This window comes from Ictalurus furcatus, chromosome 15 (genome assembly GCF_023375685.1).
Source record: "Ictalurus furcatus strain D&B chromosome 15, Billie_1.0, whole genome shotgun sequence".
Lineage (NCBI taxonomy): Eukaryota > Metazoa > Chordata > Actinopteri > Siluriformes > Ictaluridae > Ictalurus > Ictalurus furcatus.
In genome coordinates, this window is record NC_071269.1 from 19,233,234 (window position 1) to 19,245,905 (window position 12,672).

General features: G+C 40.5%; 1 protein-coding gene across 1 annotated transcript; it reads right to left on the reverse strand.

Moving 5' to 3' along the window:
• Positions 1-104: 104 nt before the first annotated feature.
• Positions 105-4,337, reverse strand: aurkaip1 (aurora kinase A interacting protein 1). Its single transcript, XM_053643532.1, has 4 exons — positions 4,263-4,337; positions 3,827-3,928; positions 3,279-3,742; positions 105-382 (listed from the first exon to the last, which is right to left on the reverse strand). Exons 2-4 carry the CDS (start codon positions 3,876-3,878, stop codon positions 269-271), a joined length of 630 nt encoding a protein of 209 aa, XP_053499507.1. The 5' UTR covers positions 3,879-3,928; positions 4,263-4,337; the 3' UTR covers positions 105-268.
• Positions 4,338-12,672: the final 8,335 nt, after the last annotated feature.

Here is a 12,672-nt window from a genome sequence, read left to right on the forward strand (position 1 = left end):
TGTAGGATTAAAAATGGTGCTCTGGTTCTCTCTAGTGGTTGTTTGAGATGAAAAACAACATGAAGGAAAATACAAAAACAATTATGAAGCAATACAGCACATACTTGAGGTGGTAAAAGTTGTTTATTTCTGTTACAGTATTATATATGAGAAGGATAGTCACAGGTTTCCACCGAGATGTAGCAATGGCAAGTTAATGATCTAAAAAGCAACACCAATCCTAAACAAATATATTATTTTACACAGTAGAGTTTCATTCGGCAGACAATCAGCGGCGCTTTACTTGATGTCTGACGTAGATTTTAGGTGTGGCCCATCCCTCAGGGGCTTTTTTCAGTCCCGCTCGCCTCCAGATTCGCTCAAGATCCTTCTCAAATCTAGACTGAACATGACAAACAGCAAACTGTCAGAAGGTCCTGATGATTTATGGCATTTGGCATGATGATAAAGCACTCAACAATTAAAAATTTTATGAAATACAGTGCTTCATTTGATTAAACAAATTTCATCCTGTTCTCAAAATATTTCCACATTCAATCATATGTTTTAAGAAATGTTATACCTGTTGTATGCGTCTTTGTCTGTTAACAATGAACAAAACTGAATTATTGAGTTTAAAATAATGATTCACAATGGAAAACATTAAATATTTCTTCAAAGTCAGAGCACACACAGATCAGCCGTAACATTAAAACCACTGACAGGTGATGTGAATAACATTGTAACATTATCATCATTACAGTGGCACCTGTCAAGGGGTGGGATATATTAGGTAGCAAATGAACAGTCAGTTCTCGAAGTTGATGTGTTGGAAGCAGGAAAAAAGCACAGAAGCATCAGAGTGACTTTGACAAGGGCCAGATTGTGCTGGCTAGACAACTGGGTCAGAGAATCAAAGTGGCCAAAATGGCAGCTCTTGTGGGCTGTTCCCAGTATGCAGTGGTTAGTACCTAACAAAAGTTGTCCAAGGAAGGACAACCGGTGAACCAGTGCCAGGGTCATGGGTGCCCAAGTTCACTGATGCACGTGGGGAGTAAAGGCTAGCCCGTGTGGTCCAATCCCACAAAAGAGCTACTGTAGGACAAACTGCTGAAAAAGTTGATGCTGGCTATGATAGAAAGGTGTCAGAACACACAGTGCATCACAGCTTGCTGTGTATTGAGCTGAGAAGCCCATGCTGACCCCGGTCCACCGCCGAAAGTGCCTACAATGGGCATGTGAGCATCAGAACTGGACCCTGGAGCAATGGAAGAAGGTGGTCTGGTCTGATGAATCACATTTTCTTTGACATCATGTGGATGGCCGCGTGTGTGTGCGTCAATTACCTGGGGAAGAGATGGCACCAGGATGCACTATGGGAAGAAGACAAGCCACCATGTGATGACAGTGTGATGCTCTGGGCAATGTTCTGCTGGGAATCTTGGGTCCTGGCATTCATGTGTATTTTACTTTGACAAGTAGCACCTACCTAAACATTGTTACAGTTCAAATACACCTCTTCATGGCAAGGATACTCCCTAAAGGCAGTGGTGTCTTTCAGCAGGACAATGCGACCTGCCACACTGCAAAATGTTCTGGAATGGTTTGAGGAACATTACAATAAAGAGTTTCAGGTATTGACTTGGTCTCCAAATTCCCCAGATCTCACTCTGATCGAGCATCTGTGGGATGTGGACAAACAAGTCTGAGCCATGGAATCCCCATCTCCATACCATAGCAAACCTTCAGAGGTCTTATGGAGTCCATGTCTGTTTTGGTTGCACAAGGCAGACCTACACAATATTAGGCAGGTGGTATGGTGGTATTTAATGTTATGGCTGAATGGTGTATATCATTACAAATGTTATACGTCATCAAACTTTAGGCATGAACGGTCTTGATACTATCAGTGTGGTGAAGCCTGCGCTTTAGATGACACTATATGAAGATGTAAACATGAAGGATACTCCCGAATGCCAACAGTGCACGCACACACACACACACACACACACACACACACACACACAAAGACGGGAGTGCAACAGAGCTCGATCTCCTGCGAGAGAATGTCGATTTTGCTTACAGAGGTAGCTACAGCTCTGGAAATTAAAGATTTGTGATGGTGACAGAGTTCCCTCAGCAGCATCTCCCTTTTTCTATCTCTCTTGAATTTAATAATACAAAAACCCTTTCAACCCTTCAACACTTTTTGACCAATCGGATGAGAATTCAACAGTGCCAAAAAAACCTAAAGGATTTTGAGTACAAATACATTTGATTACATTTTACCCCTTTAGCCTCAATTACTTCTATTTAATTGATGCTTTTGTGCACCCTCTAATGCCTCAATAATGCACTGCAGCAATCCACATGCAGAGTGTGATGGTTCTAGTTTAGAGTAGTAATACTGAACAGACTGCAGTACAATAACAGGTATGGGGAATAACACCATGGCACAAGTGTGAAAAATTTAACCAGTATTTTGTACATAGCATACGAGAAAGCCTCAAATGTTAATCAAAATACTCAGATGTCAAAACGAAATAGAAAAAGATCACAGTAATCTATCTGTTCAGGTTATATGGTGGGTTAATAAAGCATTCATTATGGCTTATGCACAGGTACTTGTTTCAGTTCTGAAGACGAATATAAAGGAGTAGGCTTCAGTGAATTGTGTAGATTTTAGCACAGTGAACCTATGGCAAAGTCGTAACTATAGCTTGGCGATATGACGATTGTTGATATCAGGATAATTAATGTTACAAAACTAGAGGTGCATATCGTGGAAAAGTTCATTTTGTTCCATAATTTACTTCAAAAAGTGGAACTTCCATACATTCGGGATTCATTACACATAAATGTGAAATACTTCAAGCCTTTTTTGTTTTAATCTTAATGACAGTTCATGGAAATCAAAATCTGCCCGCAAAGATAAAAGTAAGATACAGTGCCCTCCACTAATGTTGGCAGAGAGCATCAGCTGAGTGAGGGAACAAACCTATCCACCCCAAGTGTAAATGATGAGTTCCTTAAATCTGCGTTCCTTAAATCAATCATTTTTGCACATCAAGGAACAACATATGTAATAACCAAAAAAGCCCCCCCCCCCAAAAAAAAAAACCCACAACAAAACAAAACAAAACTCAACATCATATTTTATTTATTGCCTAGGCAATGTTTTTTTAAAAAAAACAGTCTATGGAAGAATACCCCACAATATAAATAAATTCTGTCAAAATCAAAAATTCATTTTGTCAACACATCATCTACATACAGCATATTTCATTAAAATGACTGACCTGCTTTCTTTTCTGTCTGCGCTCCTTGATCCGCCTCCTCAGGAACTTGGTTCGTTTCAGCAGCTTCTTGTATTTGTGTCTGTTCATCTTCCTTCGCCGGATCTCCAGCACGTTTTTACAGCTCAGCGGTGTGGAGCTCTCGCCATCCTCCAGTACAGGCACAGCCGAGGGAGGCAACACCACAGCCTCCTCTATCAGCTCGCCTTCCTCCAAAGGGACAGGAGCCTCGAGAAGCGGAGGTAGCGAATACCGCAGAGAAAGCCAGCTCTCTAAAGGCGTAACAGAGAGTTTTCGGGGAATGAGGAACTCCTCTAACTCCGGCTCGAGCACTGTCCATAGTTTCGGGGGCTGCTTGTTGTCAGTGGCTGATGTGGAGTATCTTTGTGTATGTTTTGTAATAAAGTTGGCATAACGGCAGTGTTGCACTGCATTGTGTACATACTTGCACTGGTACTGATGTGAACCTGTCAGGGAAATAAAGTTACACAGGCATTCAAATAAGTTTTAAATAAGGAGTAAATCAAGAAAAATACATTCACCACACTTACCAGACAATCTGAAGAACACATTCAGTCGTGGGATTAACCTTGAGACAAACATGACTAGGTCCTATTGCTGGTGCACTCTCATGTGTATCATGTGAGTTCTCCCTTAAATATGAATAAAAATATATGAATAAATCATACTGCAAGACAACACATATAACAAGTAATTAAAGTTTTTGAGACTCATAAATATACTATTGTTGCTACACAGCCTAGCAGGTTCAATATAATCAACTGAAAGCAGTTTTGTTCTCTGTTATAGCATGAGTTTCTCGCTTGTTTCTAGGCAGCTGTCTAAGCTGTTAGCCAGCTAGCTTAGGTTCTTAGAAATAATAACGAGGCTCAGGTGTCAAACATAGACTTATGTGATTTATTCCATGCACCAATATAACCCTGCAAGAAATTAATAACTTTGCTTATTTTTCAATTAAGGACTTACTTAAACGGAGAACTGAATGCACCGCTTCAATGTGACTCCGCACACTTCCGGTCCGCCTCAATACTCTTCCCCTCGTGTTTGTGATGCGCCTGTCATTGGTTCCGGAAACGGGAAAAAAGCTAATTACTACATTTTTATCGTGCAAAACCTATAAATATGATTCCGAACGAGTTCTAAGGAAATAGACTGAACAGATATGTGCGTATAAACATAACTAACAGCTTTTTTTTTATTTTAATGTATCCACATTAAATAAAACGAATAATTAACCTTAACCAAAAAAAACAGGAATGCATACAGTGGGTCAAAATGACCCCTATTGGATTCAATGGTTTTCTCTTATAATTTACTAACTTGTTTATCCATAATATAAGAATATTTGTTTTTCAAAACTGACCTGTCATTTAATTTCTGTATTAAATTACAGCATCCACAGACAAAATTAACCTGACAGGATCACAGAAGCAGTGTGGTGTAAGTCTGTGCTTGCTGTTATGATTGTTGCTATGATAACTGATGTCATGTAACATCTGAGGTCTGAGGCAAATTCTTGGCTCAGACAACTCCCGGGGAGAACATGCAAACTCCACAGACACAGGGCAGAGGTGAAATTCGAACCCGGAACCCTGGAGGTATGAAGCAAACGTGCTAACCACTAAGAACAGGGAGAGAACACGCACAGAAACTCCAGACAGACAGTAACAAGATCTCAGGGACCCAGGAGTTATGAGGCAGCAACTCTATCTGCTGCGTCACCATGCCACCCACATATATCTTTCTTTAGTACTTATCAGGAAAATATAGATAGTATTAGAAATCTAGAACAGACAGGGCCTAAACTAGCACTTTCACTAAATTTACCCACATTCAATAGAATTAGTAATTAAATTTACTACATTTATTTACTTTAAAACAAGCTAGATTTAGTATTTCTTATTTTAGTAGTAGTTTCTTTAGTTATTATCACAAATGTACTATGTTAATATGTAGTGTCTAGAAATGAAAAAGGCACTACAGGGACTAATTGAAATTAACCATTAATTTAATGTTCAGTTCCAAAGTCTGATTTGCCAGTTCAGTCATATCATTGCCATATTCATTATAATTAAGATATTTTTCAAATGAATAATAAAACAAATGACTTATTAGGTTCTGATCTTAATGACAGGATATAATATAAATAGCTGAATAATCGTGCAAAAATGCTTCATATGGTTCTACTGCACAGAAAGTATTTTCACCTGGAACACTCATTAGGCATATGCTCTGAGTTACATGTGAAATTTCTACAAATGTCAGAAGATGCTGGACATCTTTGCAAGCCAATATACCATAGGCAGCAACACTCGTGCAAAAAAAGTGCAGTGATTGTCTGAGACAGCCTTAAATGTATGGAGTGGAATGTGTTTAAGGCACAAGTACTTAGGTGTCTAGTTAATGAGTATCCTGATGCCTTCAAATCTGAACACCTTAAGATATACAAAAGAGCCTGAAGGGCCTAGTGAAGAGGCCATCAGAGGGGTGACAAGGGATTATAAATACAGACTTGAATCACAATGTAGAGCCAGTGATTGATGGTATCTGAGAAACAGCCTTCAGTCTGTCACCTCTTACAAACGTCATTCCAAAGGTGCAATAACAACTGATGCTTCACTGCCTAATTGCAGCTAAAGATAAGACTCTGATGATCATTATCACAAACACAGTGACTGGCTGGGTCTGTGTTATCTGTGTTATATAGTGCTATACTTACCAAAGAAATCATTAGTGTGACAGAAGGATTTATTTACATTACATTACATTTATTCATTTAGCAGATGTTTTTATCCAAAGCAACTTACAAATGAGAAAATACAAGCAAAGCGATATATCAAGCAGAGAACAATACAAGTAGTGCTACCATACAAGATCCGTTAATTGAGTTCCAGAAGAATCAAAGTGCGCAGAGTAGAGGTGTAAGTGCCAGAGTAAAAAAATTTATTTAGAATTTTTTTATTTGAAATAATTTTATTATCCTTAATGAAAAATCACATCCATTTCACAGGGAAACTGTAGAAAAAAAAGAGTATACAATATAACATCAATACACGGGTGAGTCAAATGAAAATCTTAAATGAGTGACATAATTTAGAGAAGCAGTACATTAAATGTGTAGTTGCAAAAGTAAAAATGTACGTTGCTGTCAATAGCACCTTCTACTGGTAACTAAAATCTGATACACTATTGTGAATGAATGAATTAATGCCTTTTATTGTCACTATACACATGTACAATGAAATTAAGAGCCACTCCTTTTTGTTCTGTGCCAACATGTACATAAAATAAACAAGATAAACAGGATAAATAAACAAGATATTGGGGCGGATGGGGGAGGTACTATGAAATGCACAGTTTTGAGACACTATATACATATACTGTGAAATCAGTACATGTATGTGTTTAGAATGGTAATAGCTTTTGGGAAAAAACTATTCTTAAATCTATTAGTCCTTGTTTTGATGCACCTGTGAGGCCTATTTGCAATAAACAATGCAAATTTTAAAAATGCAACAACAAAAATAATAATAATTTGACCAGCCCTTGTATGTGGTCATGTGAAAATTTAATATGTGAAAATAAATGAATCATGAATTACATTACATTAATTCACTTAGCAGACGCTTTTATCCAAAGCGACTTACAAATGAGAAAGATACAAGCAAAGCGATATCAAGCAGAGAACAATACAAGAAGTGCTACCATACGAGATCTATTAATTGAATTCCAGAAGAAGCAAAGTGCAGAGTAGACGTGTAAGTGCATTTTTTTTTTTTATTATGAGTTTGTTAGGTGTTCATTGAAGAGGTGGGTCTTTAGTTGTTTTTTGAAGATGGTGAGAGATTCTGCGGTCCGGATTGAGATTGGAAGTGCATTCCACCACTGAGGAACAGTTAGTGTGAAGGTTTTGGAAAGGGACCTTGCGCCACGCTGAGTTGGAACTGCTAAACGTCGGTCGTTAATCGATCGCAGATTGCGAGAGGGAACATAGGCCTTCAGGAGAGAGTTGAGGTAGGAGGGTGCTGTTCCTGACAAGGTCTTGTAGGTGAGCATCAAGGCCTTGAACTTGATGCGGGCAGCTACAGGAAGCCAGTGGAGGGAGATGAAGAGGGGTGTGACATGGGTTCTCTTGGACTGGTTGAAGACGAGGCACGCTGCAGCATTCTGAATTATCTCAAGGGGTTTGATGGAGCTGGCTGGGAGGCCTGAAAGCAGTGAGTTGCAGTAGTCCAGTTTAGAGATAACAAGAGCCTGGACTAGAATCTGTGTAGCCTGTTTGGTGATGTTGGGTCAGATTTTCTTGATGTTGTAAAGGATGAACCTACAGGACCTTGCAGTTGCTGAGATATGGTCTGCAAAGGTCAAGCCATCATCAAGAATCACCCCAAGGTTCCTGGCCGTCCTGGTTGGCATGAGTGTGAATGAGCCGAGCTGTACAGTGAGGTTGTGGTTGATTGAGGGACAGGCTGGGATGACAAGAAGCTCAGATTTTGCCAGGTTAAGTTTAAGATGTTTTTCCTTCATCCAGACGGAGATGTCCGAAAGGCAAGCAGAGATGCGTGCAGAGACGGATGGATCGTCAGGCTGGAAGGACAAATGGAGCTGGGTGTCATCAGCATAGCAATGATATGAGAAGCCATGAGACTCAATCACCTGCCCTAGAGATGTGGTGTAGATAGAAAAGAGGAGTGGACCCAGAACTGACCCCTGTGGAACGCCAGTTGTGAGTTGCTGAGTTTCAGAAATACCTCCCCTCCATGATACCTTGAAGGATCTGTCAGAGAGATAGGATTCCACCCAGCGCAGAACCGTTCCAGTGATGCCCAGGCTGGAGAGCGTTGACAGGAGGATCTGATGGTTCACAGTGTCGAAAGCAGCAGAGAGGTCAAGTAGGATGAGGACAGATGATCTAGAGGTTGCTCTTGCTAGTCGTAAGGCTTCAGTGACGGAAAGCAGAGCAGTCTCCGTGGAGTGGTTGCTCTTGAAGCCAGACTGCTTGGTGTCCAGGAGGTTGTTCTGTGTGAAAAAATTTGAGAGTTGATTAAAAACGGCTCTTTCAAGAGTTTTCGAAAGAAAAGGGAGTAGGGAAACAGGTCTGTAGTTGTCAACTATAGCAGGGTTGAGTGATGGTTTTTTAAACAGTGGGGTAACCCGGGCTTGCTTAAATGAGGTAGGGTATGTGCCAGTAGAGAGCGATGTGTTAAAGATGTGTGTGAGTGCAGGTAATAGTGTGGGAGAGATGGACTGAAGAAGGTGAGAAGGGATAGGGTCAAGAGGACAGGCTGTGGGATGGCTAGAGAGGAGGAGTTTAGAGACATCAGTCTCTGAGAGGAGAGAGAAGGAAGTCAGTTGGGAGTTACCCGGAGGAGGAGTCAGTCTATGCACGTCTGGGGCTGAGAACAGGTTTCTGATTGATGTAACCTTGTTGGTAAAGAAAGTCGCAAAGTCATCTGCAGTGAGAGAAGTAGGGAAAGGGGGAGGAGGGGGACAGAGTAGAGAGGAAATGGTTTTGAAATGAATGCGGGTCTTGGGAGAACTAAGAATCTTCTCTTGGTAGAATGTGGCTTTAGCAATGGAGATGCTATTGGAAAAAGAAGAGAGAAGTGTCTGGTAATTGGTTAGGTCAATTGGGTTGTTTGATTTGCGCCATTTCCTTTCAGATGCTCTTAGTTTGGCCCGGTTGCTACGCAGAGCTTCTGAGAGCCAAGGACTAGAGGGTGATGTGCGAGCAGGTCTGGAGGTTAGGGGGCATATGCTGTCAAGAGAAGATGTTAGAGTGGAACATAGCATGTCGGTTGCGGTGTTTAGATCAAGTGAGGAAAGGTGGCTTTCGGAGGGAAGTAAGGTTGTGACAACGGAGGAGAAATGTGAGGGGGAAAGGGAGCGAAGATTGCGACGAAAAGAGATAGAGGGAGGAGACATTGATGGTGGTGAGGGGAGAGAAATAGAGAACTGGATAAAGAAATGGTCAGAGGTGTGGAGAGGAGTAATGAGAAGATTATGTGTGGTGCAATTACGTGTGAGGATGAGGTCAAGCTGTTTACCGGCTTTGTGGGTTGATGGTGTGATGAACTGCTTGAGGTCGAATGTGGGAAGGAGAGCAAGAAAGTCAGCTGCATGTGGCTTGTCTAGATGAATGTTGAAATCACCAAGGACCAGAAGAGGAGTTCCATCATCTGGGATGGTGGACAGTAGCGTGTCAAATTCATCGATGAACTTCCCCAGTTGACCTGGAGGACGGTAAACAACAAGAAAGTGCATTTTGGCAGGGTCAGTGACTGTAACAGCATGAAATTCAAAGGACGTGTATGAGCAAGAGGGAGAAATCAGGTAAATTTCCATGTTTTGGAGAGAAGCAAACCTGTACCACCCCCTCGCCTGTTGGGGCGTGAGGTATGGGAGAAGTTGAAGTCGGAGGCCAGGGCAGCGGGTGTGGTAGTGTTCTCAGCCTGGATCCAGGTCTCAGTCAGAGCCAGCACGCTGAGATTGGAGTGGGTTGCGAATGCAGAAATGAAATCTGCCTTGTTGACAGCAGATTGGCAGTTCCAAAGTCCGACTGAGAATGAGATGGAACCTGTAGAGGCCGCATTCAGAGAGCGCAGGTTGTCCAAGTTGCGTACGTTTCTGGGAGAATGCCACGGTCTGCGCCTGTGGCAAATAACAGGGATGAACTGATGACACATGTTAGTTTGTGAAAACAGGTAACAGTAAGAGGAATAAAGGGAGAAAAGTATACTTAGCAGCACGTGTGGTGTCTTGTCGGTGTCCTTGCTCGGTAGACTCGCAGGTCTTCACACAACAAGGGCTGACGCTTCCGCCTCAGCGTTTCTTAATTAATAAATACCGATGTGTTTCAGCTGAGCACGCCTCTTTAATTAGCAAAACAAAGAGTGGTCGCGTGAACGAGCGACTCCCGACCGAAACCGAAACTGAATACCGGAATTTGTTTTAATCTAGCAACAAACAGAGAATTAGAAATTGCACATGAAAATCAAAACACATGCACTGTCTATGATAAGAATTTTTCCAACATGAGATTTCAGTTCAGTTCAAATTTTATTTTCTGATATCTGGTTGTAATTGGAACTCTGTTTTTGGACAAACTAAGTGAAGTTCACCAGCAGTTAAAAATTCAAATAAAGCTCAATTTCAGATCATTCTCTGTCAGCCACAGCCTTATTAGACTTCATGACCTCATGCAGTTAGGAGGTTTTGCCAATTCTAATTCATTTAGGAGAAAAAACATATATACTGCATTAATGACAACGTCAGCAGGATTATGAGGCGTAGTATAATATATGTTGAAAATCTTGTCAACATGTAATGGCTGGCTCTGCTTATCCTGTGTATTATTATTATTATTATTATTACATTTAACACACCTATTATCACCTGGCATGATCCCATGAAATGCATCCGTCAGTCAAACGTTGTCATTTGAGGGACAATAAGCATTCCGGTTCGCGTGCAAAAGTTATTGAGCAACTATGTACCTTTTGTTTTTTTTTTAACTTGGAGTTCAATTGCTTTTCTTTGAGCCAAATGCAGCAGGTATTAACATGGAAGCTCACTGATTATAACCTGTCAAGACTTCATTCACCACATAAACGCTTCAATTTTTTTTTAGAGAATTTTAGAATACAAAATATTATAATTACGTCTATCTTGTCATTGCTGTATTAGAAAGATAATTATTATAAGTCTGTTGTCTGGTATTTGTTTGGGAATATTGGACAAATAACAGAATTGTTGAAAGCATTAACCAGGAATTAGACAGACTACATTTTCTAGTAAGATTTATATCCATGAGTCCATATCCATTATAATATCCATATAATATCCATTATATCCATGAGTATAATGGAAATTTTCCAAATTATGATCCAAACACATGTCATATGAATGTCATGTGAATTGTTTTGTCATGCATGTTGTCTCTGTTTTATCCAACTTGTTCATCATTCACTTGTTAGTCAGTAGGTATTGTGTAACAAAAATACAATGCGAAAGAAACCATAAAAATATTTTATTTTATTTAAAATCACAAATGCTGAATGAAATAATGCGTATTATCTCCAGCATATTCTACTGTTTAAACCTGGGGGGTATCTTAAACATTGAAAGGCTGTCCCTTATAACACATTTTGGCAAGCTTGCACATTTCAGACTAACATACCCATCAGTTCATGGTTCTTGAATGTGGAAAGTTATTTATCTCAGGTTTCATCCCTCCCTCTGGCTCACACCCCCTTTCCCTATAGGCTGCTTTCTTCGCCTTCACTCTCCGTCCAACTCTGCATGCCTTAATTACTGCTGATGGTATTACACACTTGTCTTATCACATGCACTAGAGACCTGGCAGGAATTTCCAGTTTAGTGGATCTTCTATGGTAGTTTGAATAGTTAAAATGAGCATGAAAGAAATATCTAAATATTGGTAAAAGCAACCTTAGTACTTACTTACTACCTTACTTAGTACAAAAAATGGTAAAAAAAAAACAAAACAAAAAACAAACAAAAAAAAACAACAACAACAAAAAACAATCTCAACTAAAGAAACATCTCTACTATAATATCTAGTACTATTAAATAAAATAAATACATTGACAATATGTACCTCCAGGGTTGGGGGTTCGAATCCTGCCTCTGCCCTGTATGTGCAGAGATTGCTTGTTCTCCGTGTGCTTCGGGGTTTCCTCCGGGTTCTCCGGTTTCCTCCTCCAGTCCAAAGACATGTGTCTTAGGCTGACTGGCATTTCCAAATTGTCCATAGTGTGTGAATAGGTGTGTGACGGTGTGTGTGATTGTGCTTTGCAATGGGTTGGCACCATGTCCAGGGTGTCCCCCGACTTGTACCCAGAGTTCCCTTGGGTAGGCTCCAGTCTCCCCCCGCGACCCTGTGTAGGATAAGCGGTACAGAAAATGGATGGATGGACACTGACAATATGTGAAATGTGTAATATGTCATACATATATTATGTGTAATATATGATATGTAATATGTATATGTAAAAAATTAAATATAATAATAAAAAGAGGTGGGGGGGGGGTTCCGTTGGAGTTTCCACTACTATAAGATTGCACAACTTAACCATGGAAGGTATTTCGTAGCTGCAGCACATGACACTACACGGTACAGTTCCTCGTTTATTCGAAATGTCAGGACAAATATACAGACCACAGTCGTCAGACTGGATTTCTCTGGTCACGTCATGGACAACACCCCCGCCTGGCCCATTCAAATCAACGGCTTTCTATTTGTATGAGCCGATCACGAGCGACCCAACCTCCCTGACGTCACAACGTCGAGTTCAAAAATTCTGTCTTACCTCCCTACTTAGGCACACTACTTGTATGAGGAAATAATGGCTTA

What these genes read in the sequence shown, in the direction of transcription:
- aurkaip1 (XM_053643532.1), bottom strand. Translation starts at nt 3,878, where the DNA reads ATGTTTGTCTCAAGGTTAATCCCACGACTGAATGTGTTCTTCAGATTG. An exon ending in TGTGTTCTTCAGATTGTCTG is followed by an intron (nt 3,743 to 3,826) that starts GTAAGTGTGGTG and finishes TTTCCCTGACAG; the next exon opens with GTTCACATCAGTACCAGTGC. An exon ending in GCAGACAGAAAAGAAAGCAG is followed by an intron (nt 383 to 3,278) that starts GTCAGTCATTTT and finishes TGTCATGTTCAG; the next exon opens with TCTAGATTTGAGAAGGATCT.